At 38.8% G+C, this 21,724-nt stretch overlaps 1 protein-coding gene across 5 annotated transcripts in view; it reads right to left on the bottom strand.

The window, feature by feature from the left end:
• Positions 1-42: 42 nt before the first annotated feature.
• The window catches only part of pafah1b1a (platelet-activating factor acetylhydrolase 1b, regulatory subunit 1a), a 33,499-nt gene continuing 11,817 nt past the window's right edge, over positions 43-21,724 (bottom strand). For 3 of the 5 annotated variants that reach the window (XM_004075434.5, XM_078930054.1, XM_078930053.1), the window contains exons 3-11: positions 13,412-13,496; positions 11,650-11,724; positions 11,245-11,451; positions 6,402-6,570; positions 5,581-5,683; positions 5,245-5,473; positions 4,028-4,129; positions 3,762-3,918; positions 43-3,103 (exon numbers count right to left, since the gene is read on the bottom strand). In XM_004075434.5, coding sequence (XP_004075482.1) covers positions 3,030-3,103; positions 3,762-3,918; positions 4,028-4,129; positions 5,245-5,473; positions 5,581-5,683; positions 6,402-6,570; positions 11,245-11,451; positions 11,650-11,724; positions 13,412-13,496 — 1,201 coding nt within the window. In that variant the 3' untranslated portion in view covers positions 43-3,029. Of the gene's footprint in view, positions 3,104-3,761; positions 3,919-4,027; positions 4,130-5,244; positions 5,474-5,580; positions 5,684-6,401; positions 6,571-11,244; positions 11,452-11,649; positions 11,725-13,396; positions 13,497-21,724 lie in introns of all 5 variants that reach the window. The other 2 variants (XM_020708300.3, XM_023962011.2) reach the window with 1 other exon arrangement.

Raw genomic sequence — 21,724 nt, 5'->3', positions numbered from 1 at the left:
CCCCCCTCAACTTTAAGTGAGACAAATGAAGTGAGACAGATGCACATTTTTTCGTCTTTTATTATACCGCAAACAATATTGACATCCAGGTATTTTTGTTAACAGTTTGCTGTGTGAAGAGTGAGACCATAGTGGCAGAAACATCATGAGCTCTCCTGCAGGAGCTTGTTGTGCAGCTGGATGAGACTCACAGGCAGCTTACAGAGGACAGACGTGAGGCCACAGGAAACGACGCACAGACGGTCAGAGCTGCCCATCAGTCCCTTCTCACACCAGACCACAGCAGCACAAGGATCGCTTGGGACTTGCGAAGTTGCAAAACAACATTTTTTTAAACATTTCTGCTAAACAGCATAAACAGTTTCTTTTAATTATTACCAAAAACAAGCAGCATACATAATTCAGATCTCTGGTTAACTGCCTCCCTTGAATAAAATCAAGGGGAGTCTTCTAAACTTATGGTCTGCCATGACTTAGTGATCCTGAGAAATGCTTCGTTTTCAAAAGTTGGTCACGTCAGCCCAACAAAAAGGCCGACTTCCAGGTAATCTCGATTGTGTGGACAAACGTCCCCATTTTTTGGCTTCAGCTAGGACATTTAAACACACAGGCATCTTCATTAGCCATGCCAAATTGAACTAGAAAAATCATCAACTGCTTTTGTTATATCCAGTCTTTTCTCAGACACTTGGGTAGCAAAAAAAAACAAACAAAAAAAAAACCTTTTCATTAAAACAAACCAAAAACAAGGTGTGCATCCAAGGGCCGCATCAGTAAAAATCCCTAAAAAGAGAGTTTGTCTCTTTTGGGAGCCATAGTTTGCCACAATCCCGTTTGCATTTAAAGGAAGAGGCTCCTTAACCTTCGAGAAGCATCGTCTGCAAGCTAGACAACAGAGCCGTCTACGATTTTTTTTAAGCCATCAAGCGTCTTATTTTAAAAATGAACACTTGGGGGGAAGAATGCTTTCTCACTTTGTTGTCCAACTGCAAGAGAAGACGGATCCAAGCCTCACCCAGCTCCAAGCAAAAAGGCAGTTCCGCAAAATCCCCCAAACTACTTCAAGCAGACAGACTCTAGTCACGGTAATCAAACCAATTAGTCCGACAGGAAGATCTGAAGCTTTCACAAGAAACCTTCAGACAGTTCTGCCTCCGGATGCAGGTGAACATGCAGCTGAGCTACACCAGCAGGCCACTTTAAAAGTCACAGCGGCAGATCATCACATCCAGGACACACAGGAAGAGGACAACATGGCAAAGAAGCTAAGAGAAGACGTTATACGGCAGAGTTCTTTATTAGCCGAGAACTACATTGGAATGAACAGGCAAAATTAGAGGTTTAAGCTGGAATCGGCATCATTTCATATTTTTATCGTTATCTCAGATATTCAACGCCCAAAGCTTTAGTGAAAACTAGATGATCAACTTGCCAGCTACGTTTTATTGGTTTTTGAAGAGGGGAGCTGATGTTTCTGCAACGGAGCATTTATTTTTCACCATTTTACAGATGCAGCTTCACCGAAAGCTTTAAAGGAAAGCCGCTCCAAGGACATCTGAATATGCGTGCAGGGGTCTTGAAATGATCTGCACTCATCTATCATCTAAGCTCTTAACTTCCAAAGACCAAAACAGCAGATAAAAGCATTTCCTCACTAAATAACCCCCCCGGTCATACTATAGTGCAATGATAAAGAGATGGACAGACAGCCTCAATTTACAGTTCCTATTATATCAAAGATTTTTTTATAACTGAAAACTGTATTTAGTAGAATATTTTAAATTAACAATAATCGCACATCCCAGATGTCAAACCTGGGGGGACCAACTTTGACTCCTCATGCATTCCTGTTTCAGTAGAGTCTTATTCTACATTTTTTTTTTTTTTAAATGTTGCCATGGGACACTAAGCACCTTCAAACCTCACACCTGACCTGTGCTGCTTCAAACTCCGCCGTGGTGAAGTGGTAAACAACCGGAACTGGGGCTTCAACTCAAAAAAACAACAAAAAAAAAAGGCCACAGACACAAGTGAGTCACCCCATCAAGCGCAAAAACAACCGATGTAATCCAATAAGCGTGCACAGATGCTGCAGTGACCCAGGGCGCTCCTTAGATGATCAAATAAAGCGGACTTCTTGCAAAAAGCTTTGTGTAGCAAACTCACAACACCTTCAATTTTTAAAGGACAACTGATCTAAAGTCTAGCAGTGGTTCATTGTATAACCATAGGCAGAAGTACTAAGCTGTTTTTCAAGCCCCACCCCCAGGTCCAAGCTCAACAGTTTGAGACATTCGTATATACAGCCATTAAAATATGAACTAACTCCAGATGAAGATGAACGTTTGAGAGGTGATGTTATAAAGATGATCTCAATGACAAAGCCCCCCCACAGGCGTCTGTCTCCTCACACCATGAATGCTTTTCCTGCCTTTCCTCTTCACCGAGCCAGGCACCATCCGACTACGACAGTGAGGGAGAGGAATTACAGAAGAAGAAGAAAAAAAAAACTAAATAATAATAAAAAATATAGACAAAATAACCGTTACGTATAAAGACACTGTCATTTCCTTAAATTACCAGTTCTTAGTGCCCTACGGTTTAGACCCGGTGGAAAACACCTGCCTTCAGTTGGTCAGCATGGGCTGCATGACAGACAGCCCCTTGTTAAACCTATGGTACTCCTAAACAACATTATGTAAATTTACAGTATAGAATTTTGGGTTACCATGCAAGAATACTTTTTTTGTGTAACATTTAATAGCTCGATCTACATCCAGAAATAATTTACACAGAAGGACAAAAGTTATTTGACCAGAGAGCGCAACAGGTGAGTAACCACTGTAGTGCAGCTGGACTGGACGTGACGAAGATGTGCAGGACAGGGAAGGGCGGGGTGGGGTTCGTTGGGGTTAGGCGACGGAGTGGGTGGGCTGGAATGTAAAAGGGGTCAAGATGGCAGGAGGGGTGTGGGATCCAGAGGTGCGCCTGGGTAGACATGTTAGTTGTCCAATTCTGTCAGGTCCAAATCAGCGACACTCCCACACTTTAACTGTTTGATCTACACTTCCAGTCACCACGAAGGGAGCAGCCTTATGGAAATCTGGAAAAGGATAAGGATAAGCAGAATAACAATCATTAAAAGCAATACATGGATCCTATAATTATTTAAACTGAGCATATGAACCATTTCATTCATTGCAGTGCCTTTACTAGTGTAAGGGGCAAAAATAGAGATAGATGCTCATCACTGAGGACATTTAACTTCTTCATAAAGGACATCTATAGAAAGAATAAGAAATGATACTTCTTTTGTTTAGGAAAAAGCTTTACTATGCCTTTTTACCCTGGCATAAAAAAATAAAAGCTGCTCTGTGTTTCTCTCCTTGAAGTTGAATTTATCACATCAATAGCTGACAGTGATACTTTTAAACTGAAGGATGATTAAAGAAGACTGGGTTCAGCGTTCTTGCCAGAGAAAGGTTAGCTCCAGAGCTCCTCCAGAGAGTTCCCCGTCCTTGATCTGCTCTGAAGCTGCTGATACAAAAGGCAGGGGGGTGGAAAAACCCTGGGGTGCTCGCACTGCCTACAACTCAAAAGCCAGTGTGCCCCCTGGACGCTGGGGTGAAAGTTCTTCCCGAATTATTCAACTGTTTTCTAAAGCAGAGGTGTGTAAGCCCAAAGACAAGAGCTGTGGTTCCATGCAGCACTGCAGGCCTCCAAAGAGGCTACATGTTTCAGTGGAGTTAGAGGGTGCTTACCCAGAGAGGTAACAAAGTGTTCGTGGGCACACAGGGTTTTCATGCAGCGCTTGTTTTTGTAGTCCCAGATCCTTAAGGTCTTGTCATCTGCACAGCTCACAATAAACTTGCCTCCAGGGTGGAAGAGGATGCCACGCACCCAGTTGTCATGTCCAACCTGTCAGATCGAGAGCAAATGGTTGAATTCCCGATCCCAATATTCTCCTTCCGGAGCATCTCTGAATACAAAAAAAAAAATAGAAATGCAAACATCAGATAGTTCTCACCAGGGTCATAAGGCACATGCCAGTGCTAACATCCCACATCTTGATGGTTTTATCTCTGGAGCCAGACAACAGGAAGGGACCAGGCTTTCCACTCTTCTTTGTCTGGCCAAGAGCACAGGAAGAAAACAATTTAGAACACTTTCTTAACCCATCATAAATAAAAATAAATAAGTTTTTTTTTTAAAAAAAGTTGTTTTATATAAAAATATAAATATAAAAATAAAATCAGCAAAAGACTATGTTTTAGTGCATCTTTAAACTTTATCATACAAGCCAAAAAGTAAGATGGGAGCTTCGGCATCCTCTCAGATAAAGACAGACAGAAACTATTCAGAACTACAGTGTTCAACAACAACAACTATCTGATAGACAGACGTGTGTTTCTTTTTCTGTTGTTGGCTGCAGTGTTTCTACCATCAGCCCACTGACCACAGCACAAATGCTCACAGAGTCTGTACACGTAAACTCCTCCCAGGTAAAACTGTTAACTGCTTTAACAAACACGGAGCTTCTCTACAGTTTGCAGCAGATGACTGATTTAGATGACATTTAGTGAATTCGGCGTGGCAGGAAAAGCGGGGCAAAGGTGGATCCTTGTTATTATAACCAATAAACCACTTTCTTCAAAAAATATGTTTGAAATAACCAAAAAGAAAAAATATATATATAATCAGATTCTTTGTGGAAGATCACACAGACTGCTACAAGGAGAAAAAAGAAATTATTATCCGACACAGTGACACTGCAGATCACAAGGCAAGTCTGTGCTGACTGCAGGCCATGTGGTTTTTCTGTCTGCGCAGTAGGAACCACTTCTTAATTCAAATTGCTGAACTCACAAGGCTGTCTGTCTCAACAGTGATGAAATCTAATCTATCTGAATCACAAACCTCAAATCTACCAAGGTTGGTACGTAGATGAAATAAAAATGCACAACATCAACTGATGGTGGAAGAATTCATTCACTTTACAGCATCAACCAATCCTTGTAAGAAGATTGCTTTCTTTCCATAAGCCTCGTCTACAGTCTCCCTGGCTCACCGACATCACCCTGTTTACTGGTGTCTGTTTGATTTGATTCCTTTCATAAAGATAATTAAAAAAAAAAAAAGAGTTAACCATGAAGATCCAGATATCTCAGTAACGGATCGAACCAGGAGAGAACAGAACAAGTTCATTATCTTAGCCTTTGAGAAGGGCGACAGGCAGCTATTAACCTCAGATCCTGTGGCCTCCAGGATGGTGGGAGAGGCGCTCTCTGGTGCCCAGGAGATGCACTCCACCACATGTTCGTGCTCCCGCAGTTCAGCCTTGCATTCTTTGGAGGCCACAACCCAAACACGAACTGTCTGGTCATTGGAGCAGCTAGCAATCAGCGTCCCATCCTGATTGGGTCGCACCATGCGCACCCACTCTCTGTGGCCTGCAAAGGTCTTCACGCAGTAACTAGAGGGGAAATCAAGAAAAAAAACCAATAAAAATAGACAATGAAAGAACAAGGTCGCCCTAAAGTGAAACAACATGTGGTTTTTAAGAATAGTTTATTCTCTTACCCAGTTGCCACCTCCCACATTTTTATGGTTTTGTCCCTTGAGGCAGAAACAATGTGATCTCCGTTGGGCATGATGGCTACAGATGAGACATTGTGGTCATGTCCTGCAGAAACAAGAGTGACAGTAATTAGAAAATATAGCGTCAAGGAAGCCGTCTCTTTACTGGAGATTATTTTTCCATGGAGAATAATAGATGTCTAATTACCAAGACCCTTAGCCACATTTAATCTCTTGCATGAAGACAACAGTAAATGTGTAAATGTGTCCTTTCTGTGCCATGAAACAGGACTAACCAGGCACAGCCACACTGGTACATAATGCCAAAATAAGAACATACTATACTGCTACTAACTGACTTCCTCTATAGGCTCCAAGTGATTTCCAGGTTGCCAAGACTTTAAAAAAAAAACCTGTAAATTGCTAAAAATAAATCTAATAAATAAAAGATAATAGTATCACAACAAAAGAAATGGAAATGTTCAAGCTTAATACTGAAATAGGTGTTATCTTAATGAAGTCCGCTTCACCTGATCCGGAGCTTGAGCACCGCTATAAACATTGCAGCAATAAGGAAATAAAGAGGAGTTTGCTCAATTGTTTTAGTGTGACCAATAAAACAACTAACCTAATAATAAATCAAACAGTTGATCGGCTTCAAGCTGTACTCTTATCCAGCCCAAGTGGTTTGAGTCCTGGAAACCACATCTGGTGGAACCTGCTATGCATCTCTGCTGTGAAGTGGAACCTCACTGGATGTGACGGCAAATGCAGTCTGCCCCACTCTGTTCAGACAGCAGAGGTCTGGAAATGTGTTTTCTTACCATGCATCGTCCTGATGCACTCAAAGCCTTGGAAGTCCCACAGTTTGATAGTCATGTCTGCAGAGCAGGAAGCCAAGAGTTTGCCTGTCTGGTCAAAGGAAATGTCCTGCACCGAATCTGTGTGGCCTTTCAATGTGCGCTCAAAGTCTCCCGTCTCGTAGTCCCACACCTGGAGAGCAGAGGAAAATACCTGTTATCTTGGACTGATTTTAAAATCCAATGAAGAGATTTTAAAAAGTTAACCCACTTAGACAACACAACATTGTCAGGAAATTTATCAAATTAAAGAGCTACTTTTCTTTTAAATTATTTTATTTTCCTATGACAGCTTTCATATTATAAAAAAAGTTATTGTATCAATAAAATATCCATCTGTATTTAGCTAAATCACCACGTAAATTACTACTCAAAAAGCAAGTTTGACGACTAAACCAATAGTTTATGGAAATGTTTTGTGTCAGAAATTAAATCAGACGATCCACCCAAGCCGGGTTGATCTAGTACCGGTATTTTGTTAGTGATCCCCAGATTTTGTTATGTTGTCGAGTTGTAGCAAAAGAGTAAAAGCTTAATTGACGACTGAGAGACATTGCCTTAACGCCCACTGGCAATGCAGGGAGCTTTCTAAAAATAGGAACATTCAGGGGAGGGTTGGATTCCAAAATACAAGAACTAAAGCAGATATCACGATTAAGTCTGAGCGCATTCAGCAGACAGTTGAAGGTTCCTTGTGCGGCGCTGCCTGCTGGAGAGCAGACAGAATGTGGAGTTAACAGCAGTACGCCTGAACCTCAAGCGTGAGAAAGCTGTTACATCTGTGGCTTTGGAGCAGACAGATGGTTTGTCACAGAGGGATAAACCCCACTTGGTTCTTCTCTCAGGGTGAGGAGATTTGGGCAGACTGCAACATAAGCCCCCCCCCTTCTCCTCCCTTATCCTTATAATGCTTTTCCTCCTTCCCCTAAAAGAAGATACGGATGGCCAAAGGTATAAAGTGATGGTATCGATTGCATCTCAACGACATCAAATCCATCAGCTAACTGACATACAATACTCTGAGCCACCCTGGCATTATTTAGGCAGAGGAAAAAACACAAAAACCCACATAATTTTTAAATATGTATGTACTTGTCCATTTTCAACATTTATTAAATTATCTTTCCTAAACAAAAACAATCCAAATAATAACATGGACTATCTATGAATGAGATTTGAGTAAAATCATTTGTTGATCATAATCAGTTGTTGATTTAAACAGAATCCTCCTTGGCCCCCTTCTTGGGAACCACAAAGTTCTAGAGAAGTACCAACAGTAATCTGCGGCAAAGGCATTCTGACCTTTAGTAGAGTTCATTTGCTTGTGGTTCCAAGCATAAGCACTTTGAGCTCTACCTGTTGTGTTTTTCTGATAGGTTTACTATAAGTAAATCTTAAAAGCAACTTTAGTTAGGAACATGATGGAGTTGATTCAGATCACCAAGTTACAAGTGGCTTCAGGAGCAATCCGTACTGTCAGTCATATATGCACAAGGATTTTAAGGTCAAATATTTCTGGAGTGTTGGCGCTTCTCCATATTATTTGCAAACATAAAGAAACGCACTTTAAAAAAACCTTGAACCCAATATGCAAAGGCCTGCATTAAAGTAAAGATGTTTTTCTTTAATAGATGTGAACTCAGAAGATACATGTTATAAATGCTGATATCAACACTTAGTAGGAACATGACCTTTGACAGTAACGTGTCACAGATGTCAGATCTTTAAGCTGTAATAAAACAATGCTGTGATGGCAGGTGAGACTCAGGTTCATGGAGAAGGGTCACACAAATATAAAGTGCTTTACAGGTTTAAAAGCAGCAGCATATTTTAATTGCATTTATAATGCATCTAAATAAACAAAAGAAACCATTATTTCTTCTGATGTTTTTTATTTGCAATAAACATCAAAATAGAACTTCGTGGTCACAGTGGTCATTTAAAAAGATCCAAATTAGTCGTTTATTTTCTTATCCAAATTAGCTACTGGGTGCAAAAAAGTTATCAGATAAGACTTAAAGTCCCCCTTTGACAATTTTTTAAATTAAAACAATTCCAGTGGTGTTTTACTTATGATTATGATGTTTTTAACCAAAATCCCACATCCTAAATCTCTTAAAAAAAAACAAAAAAACACATATTTCATGTCTATCTGTAGCTTCTGTTTCCAAAATCTCCTCTACATGGGTGTGGCCATTGGTGCTGAGCTGAGCACCCCCACCCCTGATCCCACCTTTCAGCAAGCTGAGTCTTGCACGAGTAAAGAGCTTGACACAAGCAGGGGCACAAATGACACGACTGACAGTCTCTATTCTCAAAAGTTTCTCTTTAGCAAAAAGAAAGTGTGAAAAGTGACATTTTTTCAGCTCCAAATCAACACTTTTTGAACAATGTGTGGAATGACAAAACAAATGTGTGGACCAGAGACTGCTGTTTAATAAAATTACACACAGTAAAGAACTTTGAAAAGCCCATGAAAAATGCTTTGAATGACATTTTCATTTAGGATACATTGCACCAGCAAGCAGCACTGGCTGTGGCTCAGCACTGATTGGATGCTAGCTTGTGCAGATTGTTGAATTACCTTGCACAGCAAATAAAATTAAAATGAAATGACAAAAGAATGTGACTATTGGCTCGTAATTTTTCAAATACATGCAACCAGTGCTGAGCTTTTTTCTTGGCTCTATGGACCCAGACGAAGAAATACGTTAATTCAAGGCAAGTTAAGTCAATAGTACAGACGCGATCCTATGGCGTGATTTAAGCGACAGGCGCAGCACAAAACAAAGGCCTGGCAGCGGCGTGATTTCAGCGGCGCAATTTGGAACCTGTATGAACCATATGAACCAAATTGCCCAACAGTTGCCATCCTGGCTACTGTTGGACAAAGGCGGGTACATCCTGGACAGTGTCACACGGCTCACGGAGCTGGAGTGATCACCATCATTATGTCGGCTCCCGGGAGGCGAGCTGGGGAGATGGGGAGCCAGGCTGCTCAGGCCTCCTGACCTTACGATAGGTTTGTTTTTTCATAGAGGCATTAATAAAGGAGGTCCCCTGATTTTATTCTTATTTTTATTTTTACCCTCTCTGGTTAATGCGGGACAGCAAGCCCTCTAACTCCGTCAGAGAGAACACAAATGTGGAGAACACCTTTGGGACTTTAACTTTCATTTTAAATACGCGCGGCCAACAACAAAATCCAGCCTTGGGCGCCCTTAAAATTCGTGCGGGCAACGCATCAGAGTGCTATGTTCTCTTTTACCGCACCTGAGCACATTGATGTGCACGCTGGATGGGGAGCTTGAACAATGCGCATGTGCTGATGTGACATCACAATAGCTCATTACTTTAAACCAAGCATCTTTGCGACAGTTTGATTGACAGCGATTTAAAAGGAGAATTACTCAGAAATGCAAACACGAAAGGATTTTTTATTACATTTCTTCTTTTTCATAAGAAAAATACCACAAGTACATGTCAAAAATGAAAAAACAACAACATGATTTTCATCGGAGGGGGCTTTAAAGATAAGGAAACCTCAGCAGTTTGATTATAATACTATGTAACCTTGAATATGGGAAGCATCCCTAATGAAAGTAGGCAGGCTTTTGATTCTGTTCTTTTATGAAAAGAGGCCTCCTCTGCTTAAATATCTCACATAGCTCTCATGGAGGAAACGTGCACAAAGCAGACCGAGACCAGGTCGCAAAGACGAGGGAATCCGTAGAGGATGAATCGAAAAGATGGCAGGTTTTTCCAAGTCCAAGGTCTGATTGGTCCTGGGGGATGAATGGCTGATGGGGGGCATAGTTATGGTCGGACAGCCAATGTTTTAATTGGAAGACAAACAAATGAGGCCGTTTGCTGAGCGGTGGGGGTTGGAAAAAAAAGGAAGAGGGTGTTAAAACATGGAAAGTATGTGGTGTGGAAGTAGTCCAGAGGAAGAGAGTCTATTGCTGCCTCATGAATACATTTCATTTGATAAATACTTCCGTCTATCAGCACGATGACGTGGAAAGATGGTGTAGCTGCAATAAAATAAAATAAAAAAGGGAAAAAGAAACTAGAGGATTTTCATTTGAGTTTAATATTGGATCTATACATTCATAGATCACAAGGGGACAAACTTCATCTGAAAGAATCGGGGAATTGGAGGGAAAGGCTGCAGGAAGTGAGGAATGTTCCACATGAGGAACAGCAGCTGTTTAACCAGCAAAAACTTCTGAGACCTAGGGCCTCGTTCTACAATAGGTTGGACCAACCATCATGTGGCAAAAAGGTGAATAAAGCTCTACATAATCTGTAATTAAAGTGCAGTTCATCTGTTTGCAGTTTTTCAGCAGTACAGAAGCTACAAAAATTGATAAATGTTCACATTATCGAAGCTCAAATTTGCATAGGCTTTGATTACAGGTGATAAATGTGATGCAACAAACGACATTGTTCCAAATGACGAACAGACCAAGCTGAACAAACTAAGAAGCCACATGAGTATACAAAAATAAATTTACACAACTAATCTATGCACATCTCTCAATTAAGAAACATCACCAGCCCTAGATTTGGTAGAAGTATGTTAAACGATTTTAAGACAAAACTCTGTACACTGAAAAACCACTGAAGACTTTGCACAGGAGCAAATGTTAATGGGGAAATAGAAACCTTTCAAAATGTTTTGATCTAATTTCAATCCGTGAGATCATTTAAAAAAAATAAAATAAGTGACACCAGATTTTCACCTCAAAGCTATAGAAAATCTTAGATTAAAAAACTCTTTTCTTTGTTAGATGATGGTTCTGACCTTTATTGTTGCATCCTCTGAGGCGGAGACCATGACGCTGAAGACCGGATGGAAGATGACGCGGGTGACTGGACTTCGGTGGCCGCTCAGCGCGTACCTTTCTGGCGGGCGTGGGATCCACTCTTTGGGGTCTCGCTTCTGAGTTACAGGCCCACCGAGGGTAATCTCTTCTTTTGCTTCATTCAGTTTGGACTCCAGTTCCATTACCTGTTTATAACCGGCAGATTTTTAGGTCAGTAAATCGTTTCCAGCTAAATATTTTAATGTAATAAAAACAATTTCAAAACACACACATGTACTATTTGATGTTTGTGAACCAGTGGCAGATTCAAGAGAAATGTCATGAACAATTCACAAGACTTGAATCCCCACGAGCATTCCCTAAAAAGAAAGTAATCCACAAACCTTCTTTTGTAATCTGATGACTGAGGTCCATTTCTTTTCCAAAAGACCAGCATATTTCTTATCCAATTCTTCATTCTATATTAAGAAGAAGAGAATATCAGGCAAAAGACCATCTTAAGACATGGATTCATTCATCTAGATCATTGCCCACCACCCCTGTCAGATGAAGGCCAGCTGTGGTGGTATGATGAGATCTGTAGCTACAGGAAAAAAAAGAGAAATGGCAATATTTGCACAGCTATAAAAGGCAGAGACTAGTTGCCAGGCTGCACCAATTTACTATACCACACACACCCTCAAACACATCGATGTGATACACATATACAAACACACACACGATCCTAATCCTTCTCACACACGATAATCCCCTGCGGAAGGTCTTAGGCAGCTTAAGGCCACGCAAACGCAATGTTGGAGGAAATGCTGGAAGTCAACTAGTGGAAGTCCCGGCAGACGAGGCTTATTCCACCTGCAGACTTTACATTTCAAGCTGGCCGGCCAACACATTTTATATGCTGGGGGGAGGGAGACACGGACTGCTTCATATCCTTAGGAATAACAAAAGAAAGCGATGGGGGTCTGAACTATTGTGGTGAAATTGATTTATTTGTATTTCCAGTTAGTCAAATAGATTTTGTAAAAAAAAATTAAAATAAAATAAAAACTGTTACAACTGATTAAAAAATGAATTTTTAAAATGGAAATGATGGATTAAAGATGTGGACTTTTTGAAAATATCCACAGATTTCTTTTCAAAGCAGAAAAAAACCCAAATGATTTCAAAAGACAGCCAATTTTCCTGCATTTTAAATCAACATAGACTCTTTTTTTAAACCAAAGCATCAAAGCAACAATTCCACTACTACTGTTTTTGCCCTGAGGGGTCTGGAAACAATGTAAAAAATATCAAAAGTCCACACTGACAGACAGATAGCCTGGGTTTCATTGAGGACAAAAGAAGCGCCACCATTTCATTTCACAGAAACAAAACAGAACAAGGAAAAGAAGACATGATGGGTTTTAGTCAATAGAAATGAAGGATAAAGAAAACTGCTGAAAAAGCAAGGAACCTTGTTGGAACAAGTCTTTAATCATCTAATCTGCCATCTGCCTGGATGTCCACACACACACACACACACAAAAACACACACACACAAACAGCTCCAGACTTTGAAAGGTCTGCCAGCTGATTGGCAGCAAGGAATGAATATGCTTGTGTGCGTGTTTGTTTTTATAAACAGAAATAGGCCATTTCTTTACCTATAGAATTATTCAAAAAACAAAAATAAATGGCTTAAGAGGAGTGCAGAGAATGTGGTAACCTCGACCTGAATGACTGTAGTGAAAAGGGTTTAATTAAAGATAAGGGATCTTAGCATAATACAGTTCCAACAAATGAAAGAGACAGAAAAGGAGCCGAAGAGCATTTGGATGTTTTTGTGGGAGGTGCATGGCTGAGTACTAACAGCCATCAGGGTGCAAAGATCCCTCTGTGCTATTCATCTATTATTCATCTTACTTTCACGGAGAATACCTGGAAGAGGAATGGGTAAAGGTGCAGAGTAGGATATCATGTGGATGATCATGTGCTCTAAAGGGCAGCGGAAGAGCGAGTGAGATGAGAAAAAATTGCAGGAAATAAGAGGTTGCAGGACCCTGGCAGTAATTGCCGTCTGGCTGTCTGCTGCATATGACACTTTATCCCAAAATGATGGTCCATGCATAAAATGTTGACCGATTTGCTCACCATTATTTTACTCACATTATCTAATTCCGCCTCCTTCTTGAAAGTGGAGTAAGCTTCTTCATATCCGTTGGAACGTAGATAATCAGCTATTGCTCGATTTCTGAAACAAACAAAAAAACGTGATTAGCTCTCCTAGTTACAGGCAGGATGACACTTAACTGCCACAGAGATGACTAGTCTGACACACGTGGACTGATCAAAACAAACTGAGAATAGTCAAAGGTGCTACACAAAGATGGAACTTTGCATGCTGCCTCAAACAGTCGCTCCTTTATCACCCAAAATGATAAATAGGTTTTGCATGCATAAATTCAGAGCAACACTCGACTCGTTACCAACAGCAGCACATCCCAGCTCTCACTCTTCCGTCACACAGGCCTTCACATTTGAGGCAAACTGACGCCACGCCTTTTTTTAATTTTCATTTAAAAGTCATTTTGATTTGAATCATGACATGTACACAAAAAATACCATATTATATGAAAAACCTGAGAGGCATGCTACAGAAGCTACAGATTCGCACAGTTTTAAAGAATAGATGTTTCCATTGAGTCCACTTGTGGAATGGTTTGAGATTTAATGCATCTGTGCAGCATCATTTACCAGTTCAAATTCATGAAACCAAAAAGGCACAACAGAAAACAATGTTTGTTTCCTCAAACGTCAGTCTTACAAAAGCCTCTTTTACCCTTGTTAGAGACGGAAAAAAAAGGTTTTGCATTTGCAAACATTTTTTCTACTTGTAAAAATGGCCGGCTTATTATTTAAAGCTGTAAAAAGATTAGTTTGTAAACCTGAAAAAGAAATATTCAGAGTCTAAAACAATCTGTTTAGCCATAAAAGGCGGTCAAATTCCTAACCAGTGAAAATGATGGTATTTTGAAAACTAAAAACTGTCGCTGGTTTGATGCCAATGAGCATAATCAAGGCCCTCAATGTTTACCTAAATTCCATTCATATATTTAGGCTAAATCTGTCAAATGGAATTTTTTTTTTTAGTAATTCAAGTCCCTTGTTTACCTAATGTTTATCACTGACCATTAATGCCCAAGCTAACCAACTAATCTAAGCAGTTTTTAAAATCAGCTAACATTACATATAGGTCTCCTGTTTAGTCTCTTAGGTTATTTTAAACCATCTATTTCTGCCTTTAAAAAAAGCTTTAAAAAAACAAACATCCGTTTTTATGAGGTAGAAGAAAAACTGGCATAGACTTTTTATAAAAGTTTTTTTCTCTTAGATGGTTGGGATGTAGACTAAACAAAATTGGAAATAAAATTTTGAAAAAAGGAAAAAATGCATTTTGCTAACAAAAAAGTAAGAAAAATAGGTGAAACGATGTAAAAAGAGATATGATACATGTAAACGATAAATCCATTCGGTAATCTTTTAAATGATGTGTTCCTCATCTTAAAGAAGTTTACGGAAACATCGTTTTAGATTCTTAGAAATTCTGTCAGTCATAAGATGCTAACAACAACATCCAAACACCAACTAAACAGCCTTGAACCTTAAAGATTAACATTAAGGATCCTTCACAACCATAAATTACTTAATAATTAAAAATATAACACTTAACAACCCCTGATGCTAATAAAAAGTACAATAAATTTGGGTCTGAATCTGAGAAAATACCTCAGAGGCCTATAGATAACTTGTGCAAAACGCTGGTCTACAAACAAATACAATTAAATAAACAAAGTGTGTGGCAACTTTGACATAGAATATAACAGGGTTGGTAGGTAAAGTAAAAGAGCTGTGTAATGGCTTTGGTATTTAGAATATGTGATGAGAACTAGATATGACAAACAATAGAAAAAAAACCTCAGGAAAAACTCAAAAGGATCACAAAGGAAAGGGCTTCTCTCTTCCTGCTTTTGTCTTCTGAGATGTTGATTATAAATGCAGACACGGCTATAGTACACACTCTTACGTACACGCAGAGGACGACTTTATGGCTGCAGACTCAGCAGCAGTTCAATCTATCAAGAGTTATTAATGTCGTTAAAGTCAAAGTCTTAACAGTTAAGCTCTTTTTACCCCATTTAATTAGCCTTTCTTGAGGGGGAAGAAAAGTGATTTACCAAAGTCTCCTTGACCCTTCAAAGCAACATGTCAAACTGTGTAAAGGATGGTCTAAATGTGATCGCTGCTTTTTCCCAGTTTTTTTCACATGTAGCGAGTGTAATTTATAGATTTTTTTGACTGGTCTTGACTTAATTTCATTGCAAGTCAACTGCTAGTTTAATCAAGTTCCAACATAAGAAATTCAATCATTGATCAAAGGAACTTTTGGGTGTTTTCAAATAGCCAAGTTCAGTCTAGTTTAATATTCTCAATAACTGTTCTTTAAAAAAAAAAGAGAGAGAGAGATCACATCAAGCCCCTTGCTGAACACTCATAATTAGGAACCAATAATTAATAACCAAATTTAACTGTACTCTAAAAACTATCTGCAAATCACATGGAAGTAATTAAAAGAATTTTAAACAGAAAATCAAAATAAAGAATTAACGGGTAAAAGGAGAAGTACCAGTAAGCAGTATGGCCAGTATAGAATGCAGCATGACTGATGTAAAAAAAAAAAAAAAAGCAACATACCACTTTCTACAACCAAGGTATCTGGAACGTCATGTCAGAGCATTATATCTTGAAGCACAGGTGAGACTAACTCAGCAGACACAGGATGCCACTGACAGGAACATGAGGCTAACTTCAGCTGGTTGAAGAATTCTTAACTTCTGCTATGACTGGTGGAAGGTATGGTCCAAAGTTGTTTTTCTCAAAACAAGATCCATTCTGGCTTCAACAACAGTTATGAAATATTGAATTTTTTTGAAAGCATCTAAACATCAAAATGGCTCATCTGGCATGTATTGATTCAAAAGTAGTTGAACTACTATCAGGTCTTTTGTACTTTATATCCTAAAACAATCTACTGATGTGCTTCAAATTCTCAATATCCAACAATTATTTTTATAGTAAAAATGCAACAAAAATCCTAAAGGCTATATTCCACCAACGGTAAATTCTGTTTTCTTGGCTTACAATAGAATGAAAACATCCATTACATCTTGATTTTTAAACTGTACTGCTAAGCATAAATATTTTAATGTATAATTTTCTTTATTGTATATTTGTTGAAATTTAAAAAAAGCATAAAGCAGGATTGTAATAGTTTTATTATCAGGGCTTTTATATTTTTCATCTTGCAAAACTGACGAAATTACATATTCTCCTTGTGAAACATTTTTATCCTTTTATGTTTATATAAAGATATCAAATCTTGGTGAACAGATTTTTAAAAAAACAACATGTTTTGATTTTATCCTCAAGTGTTTAAGATGCCAAACAGACCGTCGGGCATACAATTCTTTGAGCTGCCAATATTAGGGGGGTTGTGGGCGCAATCTGTCAACCCCAGACTGTGTCCCCCCCGTGCTCCCTGTCAGTGCTAAGCATGGAAGCACCAGTTTCTTCTCCGCATCAGAAGGCTTGTGATTACAGGAGCTGCCTTATTAATGCTCAAGGTTAACAGGAGGTTAGCTACTCTTCTGACAACCTGCTGTAAGCCTACAAAAAGAGGAGGCTCCTGTAAGTTTACACGGATGACAAAAACTGAAGCCTCAGTGTGGATTTGGTTCAGGTATACATGTTCATGAGCTCATGCGCTTTAAAGAAAGAAAAGGAAGATTCAGCTGCAGAATATTTAAAAAGACAGTCCATCAGAATAAGCTCCAAGGGACATAACATATTGCAAGAACAATAGATTAAACTATATTTTTATTTAGACGTGACTAAATAATAAAAACAGAAGGAAAGGTAAATACAATCTAGGCAAACAAAGCCTCTTGGATAAGAGGTGAAACTTCTTCCAACTTTAAAACCAAGTCCAGATGACATCCCCTAAACCTACTACAATCTAGGCCAGTGTTTACACACAAAAAACGAAAATATAGAAATTGCAGCACTAAGAGGAGCCCACTCTGACACAAAGCATCCATCATTCCATATCCTTTTATTTTTAATTTATTTTGTTTAGGTTTGTAACTCCTACCAGATCTAGTTTTAAAATAGATCTGGTTACATATAAATGGACAGAGAAAAACTAGAACAGGTGAAAAATGAAGGAGAGGTGCACTACTGGCCACAGACTGAGAGCAACCCAGCTGGTTTCCATGGTTACTTGGAGCCCGCATTTTGATGCTGTGATCAAGAGATACAGAGAATCAGAACGTGGAGATGATGAGAACAAAGGGGGGGGGGGGGGGAGACCAATACAAAAAAATACCTACACAAAGAATCGGCTTTGAAGCAAACGGGCTTTCCATGTGACAACATTGTAAATGAACCCATCCACGGTTATGTGGCAGCAAGTCAAAACCACCAACATATAAAGTGCACTCTCACTATTAAAGCCAGCCAATGTCTTCCCACAGTCTTTACAATAAAGGCAGAGCTTTATAGCCATCTTCTTCAACATGTATACGTCAGAGGACATTTTAGCACCGCAATGCTTCCATATGGTTTAGTAAATCGTCAACAAAAAAAGATAATGGTTTGATCATCAGCCTTACAATGTTATCTTTTTATTTTTTTCATTTTTCTAACTTCATCCCTTGCTCTCTGCACTGATATTTACATTCAAACATATTGATGATTTATTAAATTGTAGCAAAATAAAATAACACACATTACATCATAAATTACATTGTATAGACCCTAAAACTGCATTCTCAGTTGCTTCATTCTCTTCTGTCTCTTATGTCCTCTTTTTGTGCCTTCATGTACAGAAATGTCAGCAAATGTAATATTACTGCACAATGCACTGCTGGTTTCATTATTAACAGTTGTTTATCTTTATCACATGAGCCTGTTTCTTTTTTAATAAAAAACAAAAGAAAGAGGTTAAGTCTAAAAACATTTAAATACACCGACCATGTATGGCGTTTTAGTATAATCGTTTCTAAATAAACCCCCACCGCCATGAATAAAAACGTGTTCTGTGGGACTAAATCTTTATAGTTTTCATATGGATCAGGCACCGTCACTGCACCGTTCGTCACCAATACAAATAAATTTAGACGCAAAAGTTCGTTGAGAGCCCTGAATGGTCAGCCCCAATGCTAAAACAGAGCGACAGGAAAATTGTTTGAGACTCAACAATGTGTAAACTGGCACCAAGCTAAAATTATCCAGCAAAGAACAGCTGACAACTTCAAGGCAAACCTCACAGAAAAAACGATCATATGATAGGATTACCTAACTACCCAGTTAGACAGAATAATGTGAAAACTGTTCTGTTTTATCTGACTGATTTAAAGTCAGATAAATTGTAAGCAAACAAATAAATTCCCTCATTATTCTGTGATGGAAAAGTGTCTGAAAAGCTTTTTGTTTTAAAGCCCATTACCACAAAGCAAACCTCCTTTGGATTTGGTGGTGGTGAGCAGAAAGCCAACCATTACGCAAGTTATTCAAGCAACAGAAAGAACCAAATACAAAACCTTAGTGAGGATTGCAAAGGAAAACGCCATCTCATTTTCCCTCTTATCCAAGTCTGAACTAAAATAACATGTAACGGTACTTTTTTTTTTTTTTTTCAAAGGTTGAAGCACTGATTTAACATTCAAAGAAACACAATTTAGCAATAGTCCGTCTTATCAACTCAACAAAAATTCACAACAATTGCAATTGTACAATGGTTTATATCATATATTTTCTGTCAAATTTAAACACTTTTTTTAAGCTCATTGGAGTTTGCATTACCAATTATGTATTGTTGCACAGTAAAATTAATCTGAGGTCAAAATGGTCAAGAAATAACTGTTTAGCTTAGTATTAGCTCATTTTAAATGAACAAACAAAGCAAAAATATGACTAGAAGTTGGTGCTACAAGGTGAGTTGTCGCCAACATGCAAGTTCAGAGCACCAGACATTAACAGAGGGGGGAATTCTCTTTTTTCGTGTGTTTTCTGATCTCAGAACAGTTTTGTGCACTACATAACCAGGCTGAATGTTAACACCGCCTGCCATTAAAGGCAGCAGTTTGCATCTGTGCTGTCCTGAAAGCGATACATTTCTTACTAGGTCAACACAACAGGGACAGTATTGTGAAAGGGAAATGCATGGATCTTAAGGGAAAATTGTATCCATGTAGTTTCTAAATTAGGGTTGGGAAAACCAAACCTTTTCAGCAGTAATGTGGGGGGAAAAAATAAAAGCCTTGTTTTATTTCCTCTGAACTAAAGAAAAATATTTTACCGTTATGGTAAGGAACATTTTGTAAAGAGGTCTCAATACACACCCTCTAATTTAAATAACATTGCCATTGTATTAATTCTTGTATCACACAACCTTAAAAATGCCAGGATGGAGCAGGTCACCTTTATTGAATGCTTTTTCATTTAATTTATTATGAGTCAGATGGTTAACCCAATCTAAATGTAGATTAAAATAGGATTACTTTACCAAATTTAAATCTATGGACTACATTTATCCTTATGGAACGTCCACTATTGAAGTTAGTAGGACATCTTAAAATCACCATGTTACATTACTGCTTTTAGAGGCAGGGAGGAAATAGAAAAGACATGATAAATAAAAAAACGAATGTAAAACACTGTGGCCTTAGAAATCAGATATGCTGTGGGGGGTTTTGCCATCCAGCAGAGAGAAATGTTTGCAAGTAAAGCCCCATTTACAACTGGGCCCCTGCAGGTCTTTCAGGGAGGCTGAAAGTTTGTGTTCCGCGTCTATTTTTATTGAACGCAGCCAGGCACAAGTTCCTTGACCCTGAACCAAAACAAAAATGCGCTTTCATTCGATAAAGCATTAAAAATAGATTTGTTGTCAACATGCTGCACAAACATAACATCTGACTGCGATGCTAATAAATCCACTGTTGAGTACAAAAATGCTCATCTATTTAGGGTACATTTTCTTGATACATACATTTTAGGGGAAGGTCAGTAGCTTTTAGCAACTAATGGTGTATTTCCATTAGCAGAGAATTATCGTGGCTCTATAGCGATTCCCCTAAGAGGCGTATTACACTGCGGCTTTGATTTTTTTGTACTTCCTCACTTGCAGTCCCAACTAAGCCCAGTCAGGACGAGACGCAATTTACAGACACCAGCCTGTGGTCTTCCCTTGCTTGTGGAGGCAATGGGACACAGCAGCAGATGTTTGCATGTTGATAGTCTATAAGAAATCGGTACGGTACATTCACATACCCAGGTTCAGTTTAGGTGTGGAATCTCAATCTCTGAAGCAGGAAAAAAAAACAAGAGACCACTGATCTGCTCAAACAAGGGTCTCTGTTCACTTGCAGAGGAATTCTGGTGAGTTTCACTTCAGTGTGAATCCAGGCAGACTTTGAAGGGTATTTTGTATAGAACTGTTCATTACAAGCACAGACAAAAAAGCTAAACATTATCTGATGGGAGAAGAAAGTGTAGTGTTGAGATGCAGGTAAATCCTTCTACATTACAGTCACAGATAAATTTAGCCAGATTTTTTCTTTGATCTTTTTTCTAATCTGGAACCGGAAAAAGGTGTGACTTTTTGTCACCTACAACCCTATCAGCATAAAACAAAATAGAGCAGATTAAACCAAAATCAAAACTAAAAAAGAAAAATACCTGGTTGCTAGGGCTGCACGATATGCGATATTAGAGAATAATATTGCGATAACGATATAACTTGCGGTATATGAAACAAAGAGCAAAACAACCAAAAACATCATTATTACCATTTCATTGCAACAGTTTAAATGACCCTCGTCGACGGAGGCAAACATCTAACATAATAGGGCTCCATCTGATTGGTCAACAACGTAAAGGGCTCTATCCCATTGGTCAAATGCATAAAGGGATTTATATGATTCATTTAATGCCTCAAGTTGCCATAAGATTGTTTTGGCACATTTAAGGCAACCATTTATTGCAAATTTCGCTGTCTTTTGTGATATGCATATTGCACAGCTTGATACTGTGATAACGATAAATATGCGGTACATTGTGCAGGCCTACTGGTTGCTGTTTTACTTTCAAAGCAATACTTAGAAGACCCACTCCAATGAAAATTGTGTTTTTGGTGTTTTTCTGATGGAGGACATATGTAAAGAAAATTAGGCTTAAACTTGCATTTCTGAGTATTTATTTGTTCAAATTGTTGTAATCATGAGCAAACACAAAAATCTCATTAGATAAAGCTGAATAATCACAATTAAAAGACCACTGGAAAAGCTTTCACATAAAGTGTACCAGAATTCCCTCTTGTCTAGTGATCTCATAAAAGCAAACGCATGAACTGTGTGATACTAG

Source organism: Oryzias latipes, chromosome 13 (assembly GCF_053564925.1).
Source record: "Oryzias latipes strain Hd-rR chromosome 13, Olatipes_Hd-rR_3.1".
NCBI classification, from domain to species: domain Eukaryota; kingdom Metazoa; phylum Chordata; class Actinopteri; order Beloniformes; family Adrianichthyidae; genus Oryzias; species Oryzias latipes.
This window is presented reverse-complemented; position numbering and strand designations above follow the sequence as displayed.